At 42.0% G+C, this 24,435-nt stretch overlaps 1 protein-coding gene and 1 non-coding gene across 2 annotated transcripts in view; one reads left to right on the top strand and one right to left on the bottom strand.

Annotated features, from left to right (window-relative positions):
* The window catches only part of Scn11a (sodium voltage-gated channel alpha subunit 11), an 84,847-nt gene that overhangs the window by 19,868 nt on the left and 40,544 nt on the right, over positions 1-24,435 (top strand). Inside the window, exons 8-15 of the mRNA XM_077795667.1 lie at positions 4,281-4,454; positions 5,910-5,976; positions 10,308-10,449; positions 11,024-11,221; positions 12,046-12,219; positions 15,077-15,206; positions 16,281-16,519; positions 20,116-20,286. Coding sequence (XP_077651793.1) covers positions 4,281-4,454; positions 5,910-5,976; positions 10,308-10,449; positions 11,024-11,221; positions 12,046-12,219; positions 15,077-15,206; positions 16,281-16,519; positions 20,116-20,286 — 1,295 coding nt within the window. The remainder of the gene's footprint in view (positions 1-4,280; positions 4,455-5,909; positions 5,977-10,307; positions 10,450-11,023; positions 11,222-12,045; positions 12,220-15,076; positions 15,207-16,280; positions 16,520-20,115; positions 20,287-24,435) is intronic.
* Positions 5,373-5,441, bottom strand: Trnav-uac (transfer RNA valine (anticodon UAC)). The gene has a single exon. It is a non-coding gene; the product is annotated as a tRNA-Val (tRNA).

Raw genomic sequence — 24,435 nt, 5'->3', positions numbered from 1 at the left:
GGGACCATAACCATAATAAGTAAATTTTGGAGCATGTCAGAACCTGCTATGTGCCATGGAAGGTAAAAAGGAAATTTAGACATCACAAGGGCTATGGGAAGTCACAAAGGTTAGGGGAAGCAGATTGTAACTTAGGAGTGGTCAGTGTCATTGAGAAGGTGAGAGGTAAGCAAAAATTTGAAGGCGGAGAGGAGGAACATAAAGGGATATATTGGAAAGAGGGTTTCCAAGATGGGAACTAGCCGGAGCAAAGATGGAGGAACTGTTGAGAGCCACAGCCGAAGGGGCCCCAGCAAACTTCCAGCTGCCAACAAACTTCCAGCAGCCGGCTGATGATTGGCTCACAGCGGCCCCAGCAACTTGTAGCTGATTGGCTCCTCTGCGGTGATACTCATTGGGCTGTTTCCCTGCCTTTTCAGACTATGAGGCTGCTCATTGGGGGACTTTTTTGGCTCCGCCCACGTGACCCAGCCAATCGGCCTCAAGAGCAGGAGGATTGTGGGAGGTGGAGAGGCTTGTGGTTGTGAGAGAGGCTTGTGGGAAGCCGGTGGTGGCAGTTGGGCTCTGAAGGTTTTTCCTGAGGAGCTGTTTTGTTTGGAGTGTGTGGTTCAAAAAATAAAGTTAGTTTCTTTTGACAAGTGGCTCCTGATTGTGCCCAGCCAGACTGCGGCAGAGGAACAGCAAGGTTGTGGGTGGGGCTGGAACAAGGTGAGTGAGGGGCCAGGTGGAGTTGGGAGTCACAGAAGTGAAGGGGAGGCTCAGAGGCATGGGGAGGACTTGGGTCTGGCTCTGAAGAGATGGGAACTGTCCGGTAGAGAATAGAATGTAGGGAGCCACAGAGGCAGGAAACTAGGGAGAAAGGCATGGTGGTTACCATGGAAATATGCTTCTCATCTCCTGCTGCAGGGAGCACAATTAACTAAAGTCCCAGCTGTCACCCCTCTGGAGTCACCACTGCATCCATGCTCATGCCAAGATCCGGCTTGCGCTGCTTGGCGGGGGTGCTAATTGTGGCCCACTCCTGAAGGATCTGGGATCCTCTCACGGCTCAGGGTGCCCCAGCCTCTGGCTGAGACTCATCAGCAGCACTGAGTTTCTTCCTATCCAATCCCACTTCTTTTCTCCTTTCTTAGATTTCAAGGGCTACATGGAGTCCAAAGGTTGTCCCTGCTGCTCCCTCTCTGTCCCCTTTCACAGGCATTTCTCCTCAAGAAATCTCTTGCACACCTGATCCCAGAGCGTCTGTTTCTCAGAACCCAAAGTGGCACAAGTGGCCATCTTTCAAGCAAGGGACAGTGATACTTCAGGTCAGGTGCTGGGCATAGAGTTGGTAGACAGTGTTCAGAGTCTATAAATTTGAGTGTAGAAGCCACAGGGAGTTCCTGACAGGTTGATTGTATGTGTGGTGTGGGCAAAAGAGAGGCGGGAAGGAGGATGCTAAAGTTTTGGCCTGAGTGGACACATGGAGCTGTCATTGACCGGGATAGAGAAGACTGTAAGAGGAGTGGGTCTGGAGGGGAGAGGTTTTGGATGTGCTGTGATTGAGATGTTGGGAGACATCCAAGTGAAAGTCTCAAACAGGCAATCAGGTACATGAATCTGGAATTCCAGGGGACAGTCTGACTGGAGCTATATTTTGAGAATCTTGAGCCTATAGATGGTATTTAAAGCCATGAAATCTGCTGAGATCACTAAGGGATGGGCTCAGATGGAGACCCAAGGCCTGAACCCCAGATTACCACAACTTTAAAAGGGAGGGAAAAGAGGAGGAACCGGCAAAGGAGATGAGCAGGAGACGCGAATGAAGTGGGAGGGAAACCATAGATGGTCCTCTGGAAGCCAGGTGAGGAGGGTGCTTTGGCTCTGTGAATCAGGAGAGAGCCAGAGTTGGTTATGAATATAAATTTTGGTTTATTAAAAAATGAGGTTATTATAGCACAGCCTTTTCCTCTTTCCCCTTTACCCTACTGGCCCCTTCCTTTTTCCAAAACAAACAAAAAATTTATTTCAAACTCTTTCCCCTCTGGAATCCTCTTCCCCATCCTTCTTCCTTTTCCTTCTGTTCTCTCCTATCTGCAGCTTTGGCAATCTATGAAAACTATGGAAACCATCCAGTGTGCTAATTACACAGACGTAAACTCCACCATTTATCCCCAGTACCTAAACCCCAGGTAATTTGGATCCTTTAAAACCAGAGGCAGTGGTTATTTCTTGACTTCAGAAAAGCAACTGCATCATGATAAAGAAACTGGCAGCCAGAGGACGCTTATGTAGAATTCATTCCTCCTCATTTTCTTCTACTTTTGTTGACTAGGACTTGGATCTTAAGTGACTTCTGCAGGATTTGAGCCCCTCCCATTTTTATACAGGTTAAACATATACTCAAGTAGTCATTTAGCAGAGTTGGCCATTCAGCTTCTGAGCAGATGCATACGCTCTTCCCTTTGGCCCATGAAGCACTCTGAGATCTCTGGATGCTTTTTGAAAGTAATGGGACCATGTAAAAATTATTCAGGCATCCCATCTTTCATCTAAATGTCTTGCTTTGCAGAAGACCCAAGCCATTTGTTATGGATTAAAATCTGGTTCAGCTGAACTGTGGTAACTTTGGGTTGGGCGGCACTTGGAGTTGAACTGGGGTGGCCTTATGGCTTCATAGCTCCTCCCCATGTGACTTCAGAGCTATGAGAAGTTCATCAGGTGAGCTTGGCCTCCTGCTGGATGCTTCCATGTATTCTCACTCCCTCTATCTTTGAGTTTGTCATTCATTAAATTAAAATTGTGTCACTTGGAGTGATTCCACACATTGCAATGAAGTTTATCTCTCCGGCTGTTTAAGAGCAAAGATCACATGAGGTAGAGAGGGATGATGGGAGGGGAGGGGAGGGGGGATAGTAGGGGATAGGAAAGGTAGCAGAATAAAACAGTCACTAATATGGTATTATGTAAAAATGTGGATGTGTAACCGATGTGATTCTGCAACTTGTATTTGGGGTAAAAATGGGAGTTCATAACCCAATTGAGTCAAATGTATGAAAGATGATATATCATGAGCTTTGTAATGTTTTGAACAACCAATAAAAAATGGAAAAATAAAACTACTTATACCTTAAAATAAAAAAGAGCAAAGATCACGACTCAGAGGTTTGCAGGAGCAACTCCGCCTCCAGGGGCATCATGTTTGTAACTTGAAACCTGCCATGAAGGTGAAGGAGAATTGGTATTTCTACCACAAAATTTGCAAATGAGGAAACACTTAAAAGATATAGACCAGGGTTTTCCCTATCCTCTGCTTGGAGAGCCAATTTTAAACATTTATCAGCATCATGCAAAATTATGTCCTATATTTTTTTAAAGAAAAAAAGTAATTCTATAATGTAAATGTGCCCACTAGGTATTATTTATATATTTTTTTATATATTCATTCCCACAATTTTTTTATTTGTTCTTTTCAGATACACATGATGGTAGAGTGTATTTTGACATGTTCCACATACATGGAGCATAACTGATTCTAATAAGAATCTCATTCTTGAGGTCATCCATGATGTGGAGTTTCACTGGTTGTGCATTCACATATGAACACAGGAAAGTTATGTCCATTTCATTCTGCTGTCTTTCCTATTCCCCTCCCCCATCTTGGCACACTGAATGTTCCACGGACATAGGTATTTAGTCAATATTTCTTGAATGAATGAAAATAAACTCCTGTTGCAGATGGTAATCTGAGTTATTCCTGCTCACAGTGACATCCTCATTATTTGGGTCCAGACAAAGCTCTGCTTCTGCTCCCTCTACCCCAGTTTAGCTCTGTCTCTTGGCATCTCATATACCTTGATGGCAGGTAGTGACTACAAAGTGTTACGTACAGGTCTACCTGTCCCTGTTGCAGTCTCTCCTGCTGTGGAGGGCCTTCATGACTCATCAAGTCGAGACTGTGTGTGTGTGAGAGAGAGAATGAGAGAGAGAGAGAGAGAGAGAGAGAGAGGTGTGGGGGAGAGATGCTTCTGCTCAGTACCTCTTCATTTGCTCCTTAGAGCAGCCCTGAGGCAGGCAGAAGGCAGGGTAAATGTGTAGAGCAGAGTGGTGGAGGGCCTCCGTGACACATGCAGTCTGCTACATAGAGCTGGAACAAGAACCAAGGCATCAGGGTCCCAGGCTAGGCCACTTTCCAACTCCACTGCACAATTTGACAGTTTCCAGGGTTGTTCCCACCTTATTCCCGGCCAGGTCTGGCCTGGAGTGGGAGGAGCTCCACCCTCACCTGTCCTCCTCCTCAGGTCTGAAGGTTATTGTGGGGGCCTTGCTGCGCTCTGTGAAGAAGCTTGTTGACGTGATGGTCCTCACCCTCTTCTGCCTCAGCATCTTTGCCCTGGTAGGTCAGCAGCTCTTCATGGGAAATCTGAACCAGAAATGTATCAGGACCAACTGTACCCACAACTTTGAAGCTAATGGTAAATATCCCACCTTTCACTCCTTTGTGCGTAGTTAATTTCTATTGATCCCCACTCATGCCACCCTGCAAAGTTTGCTCTTAGGAACAAGGGAGGGCTTCATCCATCCAGGGTCTCACTTAAGGATAGGTTTTATTTTTTTATTTGTTCTTTTTAGTTACACATGACAGTAGAATGTATTTTGGCAGATTATTCATACATATATTATAACTTATTCTATTTAGGATGCCACTCTTGTGGTTGTACATGATGCAGAGTTACTCTGGTCATGTATTTAAATACAAGTCCAGGAAAGTTATGACTGATTAATTCTACTATCTCTTCTATTCCTATCCCTCTCTCTTTCCCTTTTTTCCCCTTTGTTTAATCCAATGGGTTTCTATTATTCCCCCTTCACCCACCTCCCTTGTTTGGGTTAACATCCACAAATCAGAGAGGACATTTGGCCTTTGGATTTTGGGGACTGGCTTCTTTCACGTAGCATGGTATTCTCCAGTTCCATCCATTTATCAGCAAATGCCGTAATTTCATTCTTCTTTATGGCTGAGTGATATTCCATTGTGTTATATATATCACATTTTCTTCATCCATTCTTTCATTAAAGGACCCCTAAGTTGTTTTCATAGCTTGGCTATTGTGAGTTGAGCTGCTATAAGCATAGATGTGGCTGCATCCCTGTAGTATGATGTTTTTAAGTCTTTTGAATATATACTGAGGAGTGGAATAACTGGGTCAGATGGTGGTTCCATTCCACGTTTTCTGAGGAATGAAGATAGGTTTCTTAAAGAATTTCCTCATCTTTGGGATTTTCCTAGAGAAGGAAAAACCCGAAGCCACACCCACAAGAGCTGTGTCCACTCTATCCCCTGCCAGTTAGATCTCAGCATACTGCTTCATCATGGCTTTTTTTTTTTTTTTTGATGCTGCTGGGGATTGAACCCAGGGCCTGTGCATGTAAGGCAAGCACTCTACCAACTGAGCTATATCCCCACTTTTGCAGAAGTGTTCGCAATGCCTGGATTTGGTCAAAAGGAATCAGCAACTTCCAAACCTACTCCTCAAGAATCTTCAATATTTCTTTCTGTGCCCACCTTGTGCACACTGAAGTCAACCCTATAACTTCTCCATGTGTCCTGAATCTCAAGTGGCTACACTCTTTTTGCATTGGTTAAGGACAGAGTCTGTGCCCAGCCCCTTCTGCTACCCCCACCTCACCTGGCCCTGCCCTGGGTTGGTCCCTGGCTCATTCACTGTTGTGTGTATATTCTTCCTTTCCCTCTTTTTCTCTTGCTCTTTTCTGAGGGCTTAAGACTCAGTTCCTCTCTGCACACCAACTTTGATGGTTTTAGAGAATTCAGAATCGTCTGTTTTCAAAAGTAATTGGGTGTATTTACTGCTCTTTTTTATTTTAGTGCTTTTTAAAAAATTATAATTTATGACTTTTTCTTCTCTCAGAATATTGCTTTGAAAAGGAAGAAGATTCCAAAGAACCCATGTTGTGTGGCAGCTGGTTTGGCAGCAGGTAAGGGGTTTAAACTCTCCCTCCCACCCCCACCCCCAAGCAGAGCACCTCTGGACCTGTGGAATGATGTGGCAAACAGTCTTCATGTAATGACTGGTAGAAACAGTGAGGAGAGTTCTCAAACAGTGCCGATTAGTTCCTGTGTCTAAGCAAAGTTATTTCCTTACTTACTTGCTTATTTTCTTGGGACAGGATCTTGCTAACTTGTCCAGGCTGATTTTGAACTCAGGATCCTTCTGCCTCAGCCTCCTGAAGAGCTGGGATCACAGGACTGCCTGACCATGCCCAGCTTAAGCAAGTTTAGACTTGCATTATTCAATTGAAAGTTATTTCCAAGTGTTCACAACAGGTTTTCCTCCAATTATGTTGAATGGGTAGCTCATAAGAAATCTACTAAAAAATTAGTGACATTTAACTTGATGGAGTGGATGGAGTGGATATCAAGACTTTCAAGGGCTTAAAGAAGTCATGGTGGAGAACCACTGTGTGCCTTTGTTTGGGGCTCGCTGGCATTGCCTCGGTGCAAGACTGTCTGAGCTCGCTTCTCTTGGCTGCTGAGCACCTCTCCTCTCACTGCAATTGCAGTTGCTTGTGCATTTACACACACTCAGCCCCAGAGTTGGTCACCCTCTGGGCCTATGAGAAACCCTTTCTTCTAAGGGCTATGGTGAGAAGTTCAAGTCAATGAAGATTTACTGAGTGTATTTCAAGTTAAGATAATATACAAGGCCCTGTAATGAAATAGATTACCTCCATTCCCATATATCAAATAGACATCAGGACCCACAGCATGTTATGAACAGGGCTGCTGTACTCTCTTGAAATTGACGCCTGCCAGGGAAGATAGACATAGAGTAAATACTACAAAGAGTGACGTGTGTTGCAAGGGAGATGTGCAAATGCTGAGATATGACAGGGGATGGGGCCCTTTCTGGGGAATTAGGGAAAAGTCTGTCACACCACTTACAAGATGCAACAAGCTTGAGCTAATGTGAGGTTTACTGAGCTCCCTAGAATGGTCCCCATCAGGACACTCTACCTGCAGTGTCCTCATGTTAACCAGGGATCCTTAGCTTGCCGCAGATAATGACTCTTTGGCCTCTCACCATGCAGGACAGGTATGGATACTATAGGCAAAATTCAAGGTGAGCTGTGTCACCTTGACCTACAAAAGCAACAGCCTTGGTTTCTACCTGGTCTTTAGGTTGTTCCTGACTCTATGTGTCAGACACTGCTCTCTTAGTCTAAGCTCAGGAGTTTGATAATAAACCAACTTCTAGTCTGTGACATCCTGTGCAGGTCATAGTGCATTAGTTTCTGGGGAGCTGGTGCTCTGCGAAAGGCAGCTCTGAGATCATCTTCTCAGACAAGCCTCCTCTGGCAGGCCCCAGGGGTCTCCAGGCTTTGCTCTCTGCTGCATTTCTGAGGATGAATTGACCCAAACCCGAAGTGGGAGTGGGAGGTCCTGGTAGGTGAGGAGAGAGCACCTACCGCCCCCCACAGTGGAAACAGCATGGTAGAAGACCTCAGCTTGCAAACACATCAGGGAGCACATGAAGCCCAGCAACTGGTCAGGCAGAGGGCAGGAGAGGAGGCAGGAGGAGAAATGGGAGCCAACTGTTCAGGGTCTGGTAGCCTGTCAGTGCCAAGGATTTGGCCTTAATCACAAATGAAACAGGAGATGTAGAGAGGTTTTAATATAGGACAACTATCTGTGTAGATTTTTAAAAAATGGCTTCTGTGTAGAGAATGGAAGGAGAGAGTAGACGAGGAAGTTGCTCTCAAGACTATATGAGTACAAGTGAGAGTCATGAAGCTGCACCATGGAGATGAAGAGAGATGGATGGGTAAGGTCATGGAGTGCCTCGGTGTCAGAGCATGTGCCTAGAGCATGTGTGAGGAGGCCCTGACTTCAATTCTCGGCATTGAAAAAAAATATTTTTTTAAATAAAAAAAGAGAAGAAATCAATGAATGAGTTCCAAAGACATTTAGGGGATAGAAGAAACAGGACTTGTGGATTGAAGAGGACGGTGATGTATATCAGTGACTACAAATGCGTGTACATCTGTAAAAGATGGGAGGAAGAGCAAAGGAGAGAGAGCTTACATAAGCTTCCATTCCCCGTGTGGTGCTGTTGGCTGAGATGGGAACATGGAGGGAGAGGCTCAATCATCTGGTAAGTTGATAGGAAGGTGTGTCCAAAGAGGAGGATATAGGCAAATGGTGACTGGGAAACGGAGGACATCAAGTACATTGCGACCATCCTCAATAGACTCCTGGAAGTTCGAGGGCACTGGGACTTCATAGCATTTCCCAGTGAGGGCACAAGGGAAGCCCTCCTCCCCAGGTATCCTAAAGCCAAGCCTAGCACTCAGGACATCCCGCTTCACCCACCAGCAAAATTCCCAATCAGCTTGTGAGAGCCGCCACTGGACAACCCAGGCTCACCATGACATCGGGGGACAGGCTGTGACAGAAAGAAGATTCAGAAAAAGAAACAGAACAAGTGGCTATGGACAAAACAAGAATTCAAAGAGCTAAGTGAGTCTTTAGAAACTTTAAGTAGGACCCTTGGTGAAATTAAAAGAGATGTACTGCATACCTAAAACTGAAAATGGCTTGTTAAGAAAAAGGAACAGTCAGAAAACTAGAAATTAATTAGAAATTAAGTGTGATTACAAAAAAAATCTACAATGGAGTGTAAAAGATGAAGCTGAGGAGGTAGCTCAGATGGTAGAAACACAAGACAGAAACAGAAAATGTAAGAATACATATAAAAAAAATAAAGAAGTTCTAAACTTTTGACTAAGTAGGAATTCCAGAAATAGAGGACAGAACAATAAAAAAAGAATATTAACAACATCAACAACAACAAAAAAAAAAGCAGGGAATTTTTCTGGAATTTAAGGATGCAAGACCCTTGGTGCCCATGAAGTTCCCAACACACCCAAGAGAAAAAGCCCATGCCAAGTGCATTGTCCTGGTATCTCAGGATCTTGTGGGCAAAAGATCTTAAAGCCAAAAAGGAAAAGAAAGTCACCCACAAAGATACCAAAGTTGAAATTGGCATCCAAATTCTCAGCAGTAGCACAGGATAAGAGCTAAGGGATGCCTTCATATTTCTAAGGGAAACCCATTTTTAACACAAGATTCTATCAATCGATTGTGAAGATGGGATGACAATGTTCATACAAAAAAAGTAAAAGGTCACTCAGTCTTCTTAGGAAGCTACTTGAGATGTGTTCCAGAAAAACGAGAGAGTAAAACTATTCAGCCTGCCAAAGCCAAGGAAAAAATGTCTCCACTCGGGAGCCATCAACACAAGCCACAGTGTTTTCCTGGGATAAATGATAGGAGTAGTGGTGAAGTGGTGTGGGATGGTGAAGAGCTGACCCTCACCCACCAGGGCGGGATTCTGATACATCAGTTATCAATGTAAGCAATATATTTAGAGGTACAAATGTAAAAGAGTTAAAAGTCATTGAATTGTAGTATGTGCGAATGGCACACACATTTCATTACAAGCCCTTTGGTGAATGGAGTCTTTTAAATTTATGTGACAAAATGCTACATTTTCTAAATATTAAGCAAGTGCATACCTTTGTAATCCCGTGGATATATTTAATGGTGTGTGCTATAGTAAGATGGGCAAAGACCACTGGGCAAAGATATTCATTGCCTAGATGTTTGTAAGATTAAAACCCAAATATTCATCATTAGCAGAGCAGTAATATAAATCATAAGACTGTAAGATCTGAAAAACATGATATAAATCTGAAGAGAAGGACATATTCCCCTGTATGCTAATATAGAAAAATCTCCAAGCTGTATTATTGTAAGAAAAAAGCCAGATGCAGGAGACTGTTTAAGGCATGCTCCCTTTGTATTGTGTATTTGTGTGTGTGTGTGTGTGTGTGTGTGTGTGTGTGTGTTTCTGTATTCAGAGAATACTAGCAGGTTGCAAAAGTAACTGTTAAATGCTGCTAGGAAATAATCCTTGAGGGACTGGGGACAGATGGACACAATATCATTGGCCCTTTTATATTGTTTAATTGCTGTGTCACTGCACTTAATTTTTCAGTGAAAAACTTGTTAATATGAATTTATTGATCAATCCATTGGGAAAAGAAGCCCATGAGCAGACACAGGAGGGTGAAGCCAGGAAGGTGTGGCTGGCAGAGAGATGGACGGCCACTCTACAAATACTCCCAATCCTCCTCCAGGGCTTCCTGGCATGAGCCAAAGGCCCTCTGAAGAACCACATCCTGGGGAAGAAACTGGGCTGTGGGGAATGTAATGCCTTCTCTGATCCCTTGTTTCCAACATCTAGATCCTGTCCCAACAATTCTACGTGCAACCACACCAGAATTAATCCTGACAATAATTATACAAGTTTTGACAACTTCGGCTGGTCTTTTCTTGCCATGTTCCGGCTTATGACTCAAGATTCCTGGGAGAAGCTTTATCGACAGGTTACCTATTGATAGTCTCTCTTTTTCCTCCCTTCCCTTTTCCTCCTCTGTCCGTTATTTACATATTTATTTATTGGAAACCTACCATCCATCCCTATTTTTGTCATGGATTCCTGATGTCTTTAATAGCTGTATTATTACATTCTGCTTTAGAAGTGCTGTTTGAAATTTGAAGAAAATTATAAATGTGATATTCGGAAGAAGAGCACAAAATGAAACGAAAACAAAACTAAAAACGCTTTCTACAAGTATTATGGCTCTCCAGACTTAATATTGCCGAAATTTCCACCACTAGTGCTGTCTCTTTCTCTTTCTCTCAAATACACAAATTCCATCGAGAAGTCAAAAATAGTAAAGTCACTGAGGGTGGATGTATGCATGGCACCTCCCTCCTGTGAGACAGGGTATCAGTAGGTACTGGGTGGCTGGGAGGCTGCAGAGGATGTTGAGGCTGCGGAGCCACCCAGGCCTGGGGAAAGAACTGTTGTCTGTGGCTGTACCATCTTTCTTGAAGTGATGATGACCCTTCTGTGGAAGAGGCTTCAGATGCAAGCATATGCTCTGTTCCTTGCAGACCCTGCGCACCTCTGGGATCTACTCAGTCTTCTTCTTCGTGGTGGTCATCTTCCTGGGCTCTTTCTACCTGATTAACTTAACCCTGGCTGTTGTCACCATGGCTTATGAGGAGCAGAACAGGAATGTAGCTGCAGAGACTGAGGCCAAGGAAAAAATGTTTCAGGAAGCCCAGCAGCTGTTAAAGGAGGAAAAGGAGGTAGGGGTATGGGAGGTCAAGACTGTGGGATCTGCACAAGGCAGCAGAAGGACCCCAGAGGCAATGTGACCTGAGGTTCAAGGCTGCCTTGGTCCTGGTCTCAGTGCTTTCTCCACCTGTGCTTTTTTGAGAGTTTAATCCCCCTGAGGGCTGGTTGTGTTGCTCCCTCTCCAGGTGAGAGCCCTTGAGACTGATGCTCTTTGACCCTTGTAGAATGTGTCTCAAATTATAGGCTGGAAGAGACAATTTATGAATATATAAATCCAGACTCTCTTCCAGGCTTTCTTGTGGAAATTTGGAGATGTTTTGGTTCAGGGGCTTTATTTGGGGGTAGGAGGGGGATCTGGAACAACAGGCCTGATGACTTCTCCCTTGCTGAAAACCCCTTCATTCTCATGGTTTCTCTGCTGTCTTTACATTTTCCAGTTCAATTCCAAGATTTTCCAGGGCAGGGACTTGTTTTATATGCCTTGTCATTCTCTACCAAGATGTGTCAGAAGGAAGTCCACTCTAAGTCCTTCATATCTGCAACCTCAGGCATAAACATTGATTGAGTTCCTAGTGCATGCTGGACATGGGGTAAGGGTTAGTGACAGAGATGTGAGAGCCAACCGCGCATCTGACATCTGCAATCTCTGCAAAATATCTGGACATGTTTTCCAGATAAACAAGGACAGAGCTGGCATATTCCAGAAAGACAATGAGCAATCTAAATGATGCATCACTACCATGGGAGGGGGGGATGCGACGGAGGCTGAGGTCATCTGAACTGTTTTATGGGGAGGTATAATGTGTTGGTTAATTGCTTTTGTTCACTTTCTAAGGCTCTGGTTGCCATGGGGATTGACAGAAGTTCACTCAATTCCCTTCAAGCATCATCTTTTTCCCCAAAGAAGAGAAAGTTCTTTGGAAATAAGAAAAAGAAGTCCTTATTGAAGATAAAGTCTAGGAAAGACAAAACTTCAGGATCCGATTCTGATGGAGAGGCTCCCTCAAATGTAAGTCTGGTCCAAAGGATTGATAATACTGGGGTCGGGGAACAGGTCCATGGACAATCTAATTGAAGGAATCCACTCGTTCTTCATTTCCTCATTTATCCATTCATCCCTTTACACATACTTTCATGTATCTATGTGTCTATTTAATTACTCATTTATTTATAAACACCTCTTTAAGCTGTTTAGAGTATTTCTTATTTGCCTGGCACTGGAGTAGGTACTGGAGATGCACGGTTCCTACTTGTGTGTAAGTGTGGGTCCCTCTGGAGCAAAACCAAAGACATTAGGTTGCAAGTAGATTGTTTGGAAAGTCATCCCAGAGAGATTCTTTTCTTCAATCCTCAGGGGAGAACTCCCAGGGAAAGTGCAGGATCAAGCCAGTTACCACTGAAGGTGGCTGGAGTTGAATCCCTCTGGAGCGAGGGTGTTAGAATACATGAGCACCCACTTCAGTCCATCTTTGGTTACAGATTGCTGGGTACTGGAGACCATTTACCTGTACTTCTTACTTGCTGTATCCTCGGGCAAGAGGGAGTTTGAATCCCCAGAGAAAGCCCTTTAGTATGGCCCAAGGTCATATGGAGCAACTCAATGCATCTGTTTCCGACAACCAACCCAGACTTGGCAGGGAGCTGGAGGTGGGGGAAGAAAGAGCAATGAGTCAGAAAAGGGCTCCCCCAAAACAGTACCTCAGCTGAAAGGGTGGTGAAAGGAAGAGAGAAGCATCCCTCTCTCTGGGGAGAGGGATGTGTGCAAGGCCTAGAAGTAAAGGTGAGCAGGAGAACAGGACTCATTAGAACACTTTCATGTATTTGAATGTGTAAGTGTGGTTGTGTGTGTGTGGTTGTGTGTTTGCATGCACATGTGTATGATGAGGCAGAGATAATGGCAAGAAGCTATAGTGGTAAGAGGGGATGATCACAAAAGGCCTTGAAAAGTAAGCCAGTGGGTTCACCCTTTAAACTGAGGGCAAGGGGTAAGAAGCCCAGAAATATTTTAAGCAAGGGTGAGATGACCAGAGGCACAGTTTTCAAATACTAGATGCATTGAAGAGAGGAGATGGGAGGAGACAGGACTAGAGGCATTGAATTAAGAGGTTGCTATAGCAACCCAAGTAAGAGATGATAGGAGTGAAACTATGGTTAGGGCAGCGAGGATGAAGGATGAACAGACTGCATGAAAAGTATGCAGAAAAGTATAGATCAAGTCTGGCAATTGAATTGAGTAGAGCATGGATGTGATGCCTGACTAGGTATCGGATAGATGACTCAATGGAAGGTCATTTACTGAGAGGAAAAAAAAACTTGATATGGAGGTGGGAAAGATGGCCAGCTGAGTTTTGGATGTGCCAATTTGGAGGTGCCCATGGGACATCCCAGCAGGAATGTTAAGTGGATAGTGAGTGTGTTATACAGAAAGGAGCCGATAAGGGAATATGTAGTAGAAAAGTCACCCTTATCATTAAGGTGGATGATGTTAAGACACAGCTTAATTAGGAAGAGAAAAATCAGAAGAGGAATATGTTGAAGACACAATCCAGGGAAGGATGGCAAGAGTCACTCTCCTGAGGTGGACAGAGGGAGGTGTGGGTAGAAGGTTCATGCCTGATGACAGGGTGATGAAGGGAGCCCAGGGCCTTTGCAGAAGTAGCTAGAGGGACTCCATCCACCGCTGCAGTGGGTCTGTGCTGCAGAGATGGGGGCAGGGGCTCGTGATTGACAGATTTCTTCTATTAGATAATGATATAAAGAAAAGACTGCAAATATGTCCTTTAATATTTTTAAAGTTTTCTCCTCATTTCACAAAACACTAGACAAAGACCCACACACCTTAGATGAATCATCCCTCCCCCTTAACAAGAACTGGGAATAATTATTGAAAAGACTCTGGTTGGTCAAAACTGTGGGCAAATAAGCCATTCTGGATTCTGAGTTTTCCTGAATAACGGAAAGTTTACATCCTTTGATCTACAGTGACTTAAGAATTGTAGGTAAGATGGGAATCCACAAGCCCTTGTTCATAGCTTGAGAGAGTGCTTGAGATTTGGTATACAGATTTTGTGATATTTAATTGGACTGTTTTTTGTTGTTGCTTCTGGAGATTGAACCCAGGGCCTCCTGTGTGCTAGACAAGTGCTCAACTACTGAGGTACAATTGCTAGCTCGACTGTTTTTTTTTTTTTTTGTTATTGGTACTGGGGATTGAATCCAGGGGCACTTTACCACTGAGCTACATCCATGGTAGCTCAGCCCTTTTTATTTTATTTTTGAAACAGGGTCTCACTAAGTTATCCAGACTGGCCTTGAACTTGCCATCCTCCTGCCTCAGCTTCCTGCATCGCTGGGATTTATGGCATGCACCACTGCAGCCAGCTTACTGACTATTCTTTTTAGTGACTGTTTTAAAATCTATTTAAGCAACCATTCAAAGAACTTCACTATATGGCCCCCTATCCACTTTTGTAAATCTATCCCCAACTTCTGCCCTTTGCAAACATTGTTCCCCAATTAGACATTTTACCACTTTCATACCAGCAGCCATTCCTCACTAACTTTTGTAGAAATTTGCCTGCTCTTTGTGGACATTGAATAAAGCCCAAGGTAAAATTTCTGTCGGGGAAATGTGCAGGCAATAAGAAATATGAGTGGACTAACTGTGTTTTTCTGATCTGTTCAATATGGCATAAGGAAAGTGAGCATTTGGCACACCTTGAGGATGGAGTTAGTAGACCTTCAGAAATTGTTGAGCACCTTCATTGCATGTAGCACTGAGACAAAGTAGTTTGTAAAGTTTTGGAGAGGGGGAACGCCCCCCTCCGCCCCTGCCTTCAGAAGGTCCACCATGCCTTCTCTTCCAGCCACCTCTTCTAGAGCAAACCAAACGATTGTCCCAGAACCTGCCAGTGGACCTGTTTGATGAGCACGGAGATCCCTTCCAAAGACAGAGGGCACTGAGTGCTGTCAGCATCCTTACCATCACCATGCATGGTAAGTTCCACCTCCAGGGCCAAGGGAAAGATGCGTTTCAATGATGTCCTTTCTTCATCCCCCCTTCCAGTCCTCCAAAAGCCTTCCATAGAAGAGGCCCACTGTACCATCCTGCAAATTGGGACTTCCTGTACCTTCTTGGAACATGTCAGCCAAGTGGCTTGGATGAAATGGGCCCTCCCTTAACTGAGTGCCACTCTGAGTGGGCCCTTGGGTAGGGATGAGAACTAGTTAGACATAGGATGAGACTTCAGACCAAGAGCACAGATGGGGCCTCACAAGCAGGCCAGGCAGTTGCAGGAGGCCTGAGTGACACTGATAGCTAAAAAGAGTTGACTTATCCAGGAGGTGACAGTTGTCATTAAAGTTAGTCAGGAATCTGGTATGGGCAATAGAAGACCTGTACAGACAAGGTGGAACTATCTGATGGCCTTATGAACAGCAGGTAATAGGGCCCCAATTAAGGGGCCAGAGTTCAGGTCCTTGCAAGGGTGGGGTCATATGAGTCCCTTGCCACTTTTGAACCTATCCCTTTGCCTCATTTGGCTTGTGGTAGGCCCTGAAATGGTGCCATAGAAGTCAGAGGTACTGAAGCCTGGTGGCCTGATCTCAAGCGGTTCCTAAGGTGCCTTTTATTGTTTATAAGTGCTTACAGATACCCTTCCCCCAAGCCCTGATTAGTCCCCAGTGCCTCTTTTATAGCCATCACCATAGTGTCTTGAGAGGACATAGCTTGTGCCTGTATCTTTCTCATGGGTTCCCAGCCAGTCAGTGTCGACTTCTGCATCTGTATACATCTGTACCTCTAACAGTGCAGCCCAGCTCCTGGAGGCCCCATAAGCATCAAAGCTTGATGTCTTTGACTGTCCCACACACTAGTTGTATGTGGGAAATCGTCTCCTCTGCACTGTGATTGGCTGGAAAGCCTCGTTCTGGCTACCACCGTCAGTGCCTTGTTTGAACCCAGACCCCTGGAGACCCCAGAGAAGAGGGGGAAAGGAATCCACTCGGGTAAAGAGCAGCCAGAGACTCCAGACCCCACTCCTCAATCACTCTTTCATTCTCCTTCTGCAGAACAAGAAAAATCCCAGGAGCCTTGTCTCCCCTGTGGGGAAAACCTGGCATCCAGATACCTCGTGTGGAACTGCAGTCCCTGGTGGCTGTGCGTTAAGAAGGCCCTGAGAATTGTGATGACGGACCCTTTCACTGAGCTGGCCATCACCATCTGCATCATAATCAATACCATCTTCTTGTCCATGGAGCATCATAATATGGATACATATCTGAAGAACATATTGCAATACGGAAATTGGGTAAATTTAGGCTTTTTGTGAAATATAAAGTATATTTCCAGTTTTGAATTACAGCTCTTTCAAAATCCAAATATTTTGTGAGTGGCCTAACCTAAACTAGGTCTTTGGTCTCTGTAAGTGAAGGAGAGGGAAATATGACTGTCAGGATTTTATTTTTACCCAGTTCATCTTAGTAATTTTCCACGGGCCCCATGTTAGCCCTGTAGTAGGTCACTTTCGTATCTAGTGGTAAGTCAGAAACAACCTCACTGTGGTGCTGGTGGGTAGGAGGGCTTTTGAGTCTTAATTTTCAAAAATATTTTTCTTTTATTTCTCTCTTTCTCCTCCACCCCATTTTCTTTCTTTCTGTAGCAGAGATGAAACCTGGGGGGGTGCTTAACCACTAAGCCACCATCCCCAGCCCTTTTTATTTTTATTTTTGAGATGGGAGTCTCACTAAACTGTTTAGGGCCTTGCTAAGTTGCTGAGGCTGGTCTCAAACTTTCGACTTTCCTGCCTCGGCTTCCTAAGAGTCAATGGTATTACAGGCATGCACCACCACCGCCACACCTGGCACAAGTAGACGTCTTAAAATTTGGGATAATCAGGATAATATTAACCACATCTGGAGACCCATGGTATTGACTACCATGATCCCCAGAGATACTCATAACATCATTTGTCATAAAACAAGGCTGCCATTACTTAGGTGTTCTCCCTGGAAGGTGAGTCAGGACCTGGAAACTGTGGGGGAGAAGGTGTGGAGCATTCAGAGTGGGCTTCCGGATTTGAGCCCCTTTTAGGGTTTCTCATGGGATGGGTCTAGACTCAGTTAAACTGGGGAAATTAAGACAGGGGAATAGACTTTTCAAGGCCTGTCCACTTGTGGAAGACATTTTTTCTCAAGGGAAAATTAGTCTCTCAGATATCAGGAACAACAAATAATTAGCCATTGGATGTTTTACCTTAGTTAATTAATAGGTTAATGGGCTAAAAAAAAAATCTCACCAGAACACCTATTTTTTTCTTCATGAAGTTTCATTTACTTTTCCAATTTTAAAAAGCAGTACATGATTAAAAAAATTTAAAGGAAAATATAAATAAGGGAAATACAAAGAAGAAACTCAATATCCATGGTCTTATCAGCAAAGATGATCGTATTGGCACTGCAAAACATGTCCAGGAAATATGATTATATGTGTATGTATGCATGCATTTATGTTTGTTGATTTTATTTTCTTTCTCAGATTTCCCACTGATAGTGATTCTAAGTGTTAAGGTTAAGCTGCCTTTTCCAGTTGGAAACCAGCTAGCTGATTAAGTGACATTCTTCTTTACTCTCTTCAGAAGCAGAAGGACCCCCAGGAACATCATTGTTTTCCAAATACACCCTCAGTAGCCACACCCCAGCTCTTAAAAATAGACAGGAAATATGTAGAACTGTCCACATAGCTTCTGTTTCCCTTCCATGAGCCCCATATTCCCTAGACGTGCAATACAAAGGTGGCAGCCACCTCATCTGTTGCCCTCACTGGTGCTGGTGGGTGGGAGGGCTTTTTGAGTCTTGATTTTGAAAAAACACATTCAAACCTCCCTTCTCCAGTGGATGGACCAGGATTATGCTAGTCTGTGGAGTTCTATGGCATTGGACTTTCCTTGTTTAGGGATTGTTCTGATCAGGGATTACATTAAGCTCCCAAGATGCCATAAATAGAAATTGGATTAGCTTGACAAATTCAATGGACCCAACGCATCTTGGGATGTTGTAGAGTTACACAACTAAAGCCTAAGGAGACAAGAGGAGGAGAGAGTCACAGTGGGCATGGGGCAGTCCATGACCATTCAGGACAGCAGGTGCTGGCATTGAGAAGGGGCATACAGCAGAGTTTAAAGGGGAAACAGGGAAATAAACTTGAATATTCTTGGCCCCCCCACTGGATTATTTTTCTGTATATTATGAATATATATATATATATATATATATATATATATATATATATATATATATTTAACTTGGGTCATTTCATTTTAGACATGTGTTTCATAATAATAAATCATTGCATTATTTATAAAAACAGACAATCTGCTATTTTTAATAAGGAGATTTAATTACTTATGTTTTTTATGGCAACTTGTTTTAATTAAGAATGTGAAATCAAAATTTTAAAGTCTTTATGTAGCATTTATTTTAAATAATACTGGAATCTCAACCAGTTTTAGACTTTTCCAACCTGAAAGGCAGTTTTAAACTATCTCCGTGTATTTACAGGATTTTCATCCAGAAATGCAATAGAGAGTCCTTATTACTAACAATGTTTCCAAAGAATTTAATACTTTTAATTTTACTTTATTATTTTCATACTGTTGTTTTATTTCCAATTTATATTTATTAGTGTGTGTGTGTTTTATATATGTGTTTGTGTGTGTGAGAGAGATAATGTGCTATTTGTTATGAAGAAATGGTTTGCTTTATCTTATGCACGATTGGAAGATATATTTAGTTTTCATTTGGCTACTACTTAGTCAACATTTTACATACTTCTTAAGCCTATATTTGTTTAGTTATCAGAGACAAAAACAAAACAATTTATTTTTGCTTATGAAACACACATGGCACTTTTTATAACTCTTAGCCCTCCTTTTTATTCTCTGATATTTTGTTGTGAGATGAAAAGCCCTGTGTTCTCAGTGAGTTTTGAAGGTTTTACTTTGATTCACTAATCCTTTCAACTATAACCATGTTTAGACATATTTTTCATAATAACAAATCATTACATTGTTTATAAAAACAATCTACTACTTTTAATAAGGAGATTTAATTATTTATGTTTTTTATGGCAAATTGTTTTAATTAAGAATGTAAAAATCAAAATTTTAAAGACTTATGAAGCATTTATTTTAAATAATACTGGATTCACAACCAGTTTATCCCATATATTGGGCTGCTCAAAGACATTTTTGTATGCCTGATGGTGTTTTCTAATTCTCTGCTCTGGGCCACTCTAAAAAACAAAAACAATTTTTTTTTTTAATATCAAGATGTTGTGATTGAATGGTTAGGTGAACTCTTCCTAGACTCGTTTATGTAGGCTATTTATCCTGAGTGTTTGGAGCAGTTGTTCACCCTGTCTTACCCTGCCCCTTCTAATTTGGGAGTTTTTAATTGGTAAGCATAATGCAGAGGAGAAATTGCCTGACATTTTCTTTTTTTTTTAAGAGGAATGTTTTTTTAACCTTTATTTTATTTTATATGGTGCCGAGGATTGAACCCAGTGCCTCACTCATCTCCCTCATGCTAGGCTGAGCCACAACCCCAGCCCAAGAATTGCCTGACATTTTCTACCACCCAGCTAACAGCCAAGGATCTAGTTTCACCTTATTTTTTCAACACAATAGGAAATAACATTCATTTTCCATCCTGATGTCTGTGAGCTTGATAACACCATGGACAATGACCGAGAAGAGCAAAGGTACCACAATAAGGGGTTCTGTTGATTGGACTTCAGAGTACATTGTATCAATCACAAAAGTACTTTTTATTTCTTTGTAACCTCTGTAATTCCAGGAGACCATTCTTAAAAGTGTGTCTTTTCTCATTCTTCTTGGTCTCACTACAGGTTTTCAGTGGCATTTTTATAGCAGAAATGTGCCTAAAAATCATTGCACTCGATCCATACCACTACTTTCGCCAAGGCTGGAACATTTTTGATAGCATCGTAGCTCTCCTGAGTGTTGCAGAAGTCTTCTTTCAAGGGTCAAAGTGGACATTCTTGCGTTCCTTCAGAGTGGTAAGGCACTTTCTTATTTCACTGCATCCCACTTAGTCATCTATATTGAAGACTCTTGAGTAAGTTCAATGACTAACTTGGACTAAAATTTAATTCATCTTAACTTTAACCCTAGAACATAATTTGTACTCCTCCTGACACTCAAAATTGTAATAGCCTTGGAAATCTCGGGGAGTCTTCTCTCAAATGAACCCCTATTCCGTCCCCTCACCAAGATGACCCTTAGGTGATTAGATTAAAAAATGTGTTTCCCATGGTCAGGACTCTTGTTTCTTGCATTTTTGCACAACCCCGGCAATACTCTGTTTCTCTCATTGTGGATTCATCAGTGGGGTGAAGACTATAGAGCCCATGAGAGGGATGCGTGCTGCCCCCAGGTGCTGTCTCAGAACACATCAGCCCATTTTCTTTATCTGTTTGCTAGCTGATGGTCACTTATATGTTTACCTGGCTTTTGTGACTAGTGCTGCTATGAAAATGGGAGTGCAGACGTCACTTCAATAAACTGATTTCATTTCCTGATATACTGGATATATACCCAGTAGTGGGATTGCTGGATCATATGGTAGTTCTTTTTCTTTTTTTTTTTTTAGTAGTCTCTATACTGTTTTCCATAGTGAGTGTATGAGTTCATATTCCCACCAATAATATGCAAGTGTTCCCTTTTCTCCACATACTCACCAGCACTTTTTGTCTTTTGCCTCTTTGAAAATGTTACCAAGTTTAATCCCAAAGGCTGGGGCTTTTTTCTCTCTCTTGGAATCATAGAACCAATAACAAGAATGAGCACCCACAAGCAGGGAGGAGACTTGTGTTCTTGACTAAGAATAGAAGTGGGAGAGAACTTGCAAACCAACTTCCTGCTTCTTTGGGGTTGGTAGGTTTTAGATAAAGGATTTTGAAAAAAGAGGGAAGGGATAGGTGAATAAAGTCCAATTCATGCGTTTTCTGGTAATGGACAGAGATTTTTTCAGGAAATTTGGGCTCCAACCCCCTTTTTGCTCATTTTATGGTTCTTTCTGGTTGTTGTCAGGGCCATTGCCAATTGTCATGGTGCTGGGGCGGGGGGAGGTGTCATTCAGTGTGAAGATGGAGCCACTCTGGTTAGCTCTCTTGAATCCGTCTGGTTTCAGCCAGCTCAACTAACTAACTTCAGTCTTCATTGATAAGCAAGATTAGGGTCCAGTAAAAATTAGCTGGACTACCCAGGTGGTACAAAATTAGGGCAGAGTAACAATGATAGCTATGCTAGCAAGAGTGAGGTGAAAGCTCATTGTGGTTTTGATTTCATTTTCCTGATGATTAGTGATGCCCAGCATTTTTTTTGTTGTTGGCCATTGTATGTCTACTTTTGAAAAATGTCTATTTTGATATTTTAAATTAGATGATTTTTTTTACTATTGAGTTTGTATATCTTTTCTTCTTTTTGTGTTAATTTTTAAAAATTTATGTATGACAGCGGAATGCATTACAATTCATATTACACATGTAGAGCACAAATTTTCATATCTCTGGTTGAATACGAAGTGTATTCATTACCAATTCGTGTCTTCGTACATATACTTTGGATAATAATGTCCATCACATTCCACCATTATTTCTAACTCCATGCCCCCTCCCTTCCCCTCCCACCCCTCTGCCTTATCTAGAGTTTGTCTATTCCTCCCATGCTCCCTCTTCCTATCCTACTATGAATTAGCCTCCTTATATCAGAGAAAACATTTGGCATTTGGTTTTTGGGGATTAGCAAACTTCACTTAGCATTATCTCCTCCAACTCCATCCATTTACCTGTAAATGCCATGATTTTATTCACTTTTATTGCTGAGTAATATTCTATTGTGTATAAATGCCACATTTTTTTATCCATTCATCTATAGAAGAACATCTAGATTGGTTCCTCAATTTAGTTATTGTGAATTGTGCTGCTATAAACATTGATGTGGCTGTGTCCCTGTAGTATGCTGTTCTTAAGTCCTTTGGATATAGACGGAGGAGAGGGATAGCTAGGTCAAATGGTGGTTCCAGTCCTGGTTTTCCAAGGAATCTACATACTGAGTTCCATATTGGCTGCACCAATTTGCAGTCCCAGCAGCAGTGTATGAGTGTACCTTTTCCCCTCATCCTCGCCAACACTTATTGTTGTTTGTATTCATAATAGCTGCCATTCTGACTGGAGTGAGATGAAATTTTCAAGTAGTTTTGATTTGCATTTCTTTAATTGTTAGAGATGTTGAACATTTTTTCATATATTTGCTGATAGATTGTATATCATATTCTGAGAAGTATCTATTAAGGTCCTTGGCCATTTATTGATTGGGTTATTTGTTGTTGTTATTTTTGGTTTTTAGCCTTTTGAGTTCTTTATATACTTTAAAGATTAGTGCTCCATCTAATGTGTGAGGGGTAAAAATTTGCTCCCAAGATGTAGGCTCTCTATTCACCTCATAGATTGTTTCTTTTGCTGAGAAAAAACTTTTTAGTTTGAATCCATCCCATTTATTGATTCTTGATTTTAATTTTTGCACCAAAGGAGTCTTATTAAGGAATTTTGGGTCTAATCTCACATGATGGAGATTAGGGCCTACTTTTTCTTCTGTTAGACGCAGGGTCTCTGGTTTTATTCCAAGGTCCTTCATCCATTTGGAGTTGAGTTTTGTGCATGGTGAAAGATAGGGGTTTAATTTCATTTTATTGCATATGGATTTCCAGTTTTCCCAGCACAATTTGTTAAAGAGGCTATCTTTTCTCCAATGCATGTTTTTGGAGCCTTTGTCTAATATAAGATAATTGTAATTTTGTGGGTTAGCCTCTGTGTCCTCTATTCTGTACCATTGGTCTACCAGTCTGTTTTGGTGCCAATACCATGCTGTTTTATTACTATTGCTCTGTAGTATAGTTTAAGGTCTGGTATAGTGATGCCACCTGCTTCACTCTTCCTGCTAAGGATTGCTTTAGCTATTCTGGGTCTCTTATTTTTTCCAGATGAATTTTATCACTGCTTTTTCTATTTCTATGAGGAATGCCATTGGGATTTTGATCAGAATTGTATTAAATCTGTATAGTGCTTTTGGTAGTATGGTCATTTTGATAATATTAATTCTGCCTATCCAAGAGCATGCTAGATCTTTCCATCTTCTAAGGTATTATTTGATTTCTTTCTTTAGGGTTCTGTAGTTTTCATTGTATTGATCTTTCACCTCTTTTGTTGATTCCCAAGTAGATTTTTTTAAGGCTATGTAAATGGGGTAGTTTTCCTCATTTTCCTTTCTGAGGATTTGTCACTGATATAAACTGCCTTTGATTTATGGGTGTTGATTTTATATCCTGCTACTTTGCTGAATTTATTTAATAGTTCTAGAAGTTTTCTGGTGGATTTTTTTTGGGTCTTCTAGGTATAGTATCATATCATCAGCAATCATATCAAAGCTAATTGATGTTCTTCTTTTTCTACGTGTATCCCTTTAATTTCTTTTGTCTGTGTAATTGCTCTGGCCAGTGTTTCAAGAACCATGTTAAATAGAAGTGGTGAAAGAGGGCATCCCTGTCTTGTTCCAGTTTTTAGAAGGAATGCCTTTAATTTTTCTTCACTTAGAATGATGTTGGCCTGGGGCTTAGCATAGATAGCCTTTATGATGTTGAGATATGTTCCTATTATCCCTAGTTTTTCTAATGTTTTGAACATGAAGGAGTGCTGTGTTTTGCAAATGCTTTTTCTGCATCTATTGAGTTGATTATATGTTCTTATCTTTAAGTCTATGGATGTGATGAATTACATTCATTGATTTCTGAATGTTGAACCAACCTTGCATCCCTGGGATGAAGCCCACTTGATGGTGGTGTACTATCTTTTTGATATGTTTTTGTATTTGATTTGCCAGAATTTTATTGAGGATTTTTGTAATCTATGTTCATTAGAGAGATTGGTCTGGAGTTTTCTTTCTTTGATGTGTCTTTGCCTAGTTTTGGAATTAGAGTGATATTGGCTTCATAGAATGAGTTTGGAAGTGCTCCCTCTTTTTCTATTTCCTGAAGTAAATTGGAGAGTATTGATAGTAGTTCTTTTTTTCTTTAAAGGTCTTTTAGAAATTGCCTGTGCATCCATTCAGTCCTAGGCTTTTCTTAGTTGGTGGGCTTCTGATGGCGTCTT

This window comes from Urocitellus parryii, chromosome 3 (genome assembly GCF_045843805.1).
Source record: "Urocitellus parryii isolate mUroPar1 chromosome 3, mUroPar1.hap1, whole genome shotgun sequence".
NCBI lineage: Eukaryota > Metazoa > Chordata > Mammalia > Rodentia > Sciuridae > Urocitellus > Urocitellus parryii.
Note: the sequence above shows the minus strand (reverse complement) of the source record. Positions and strands in the feature narration are given on the sequence as shown.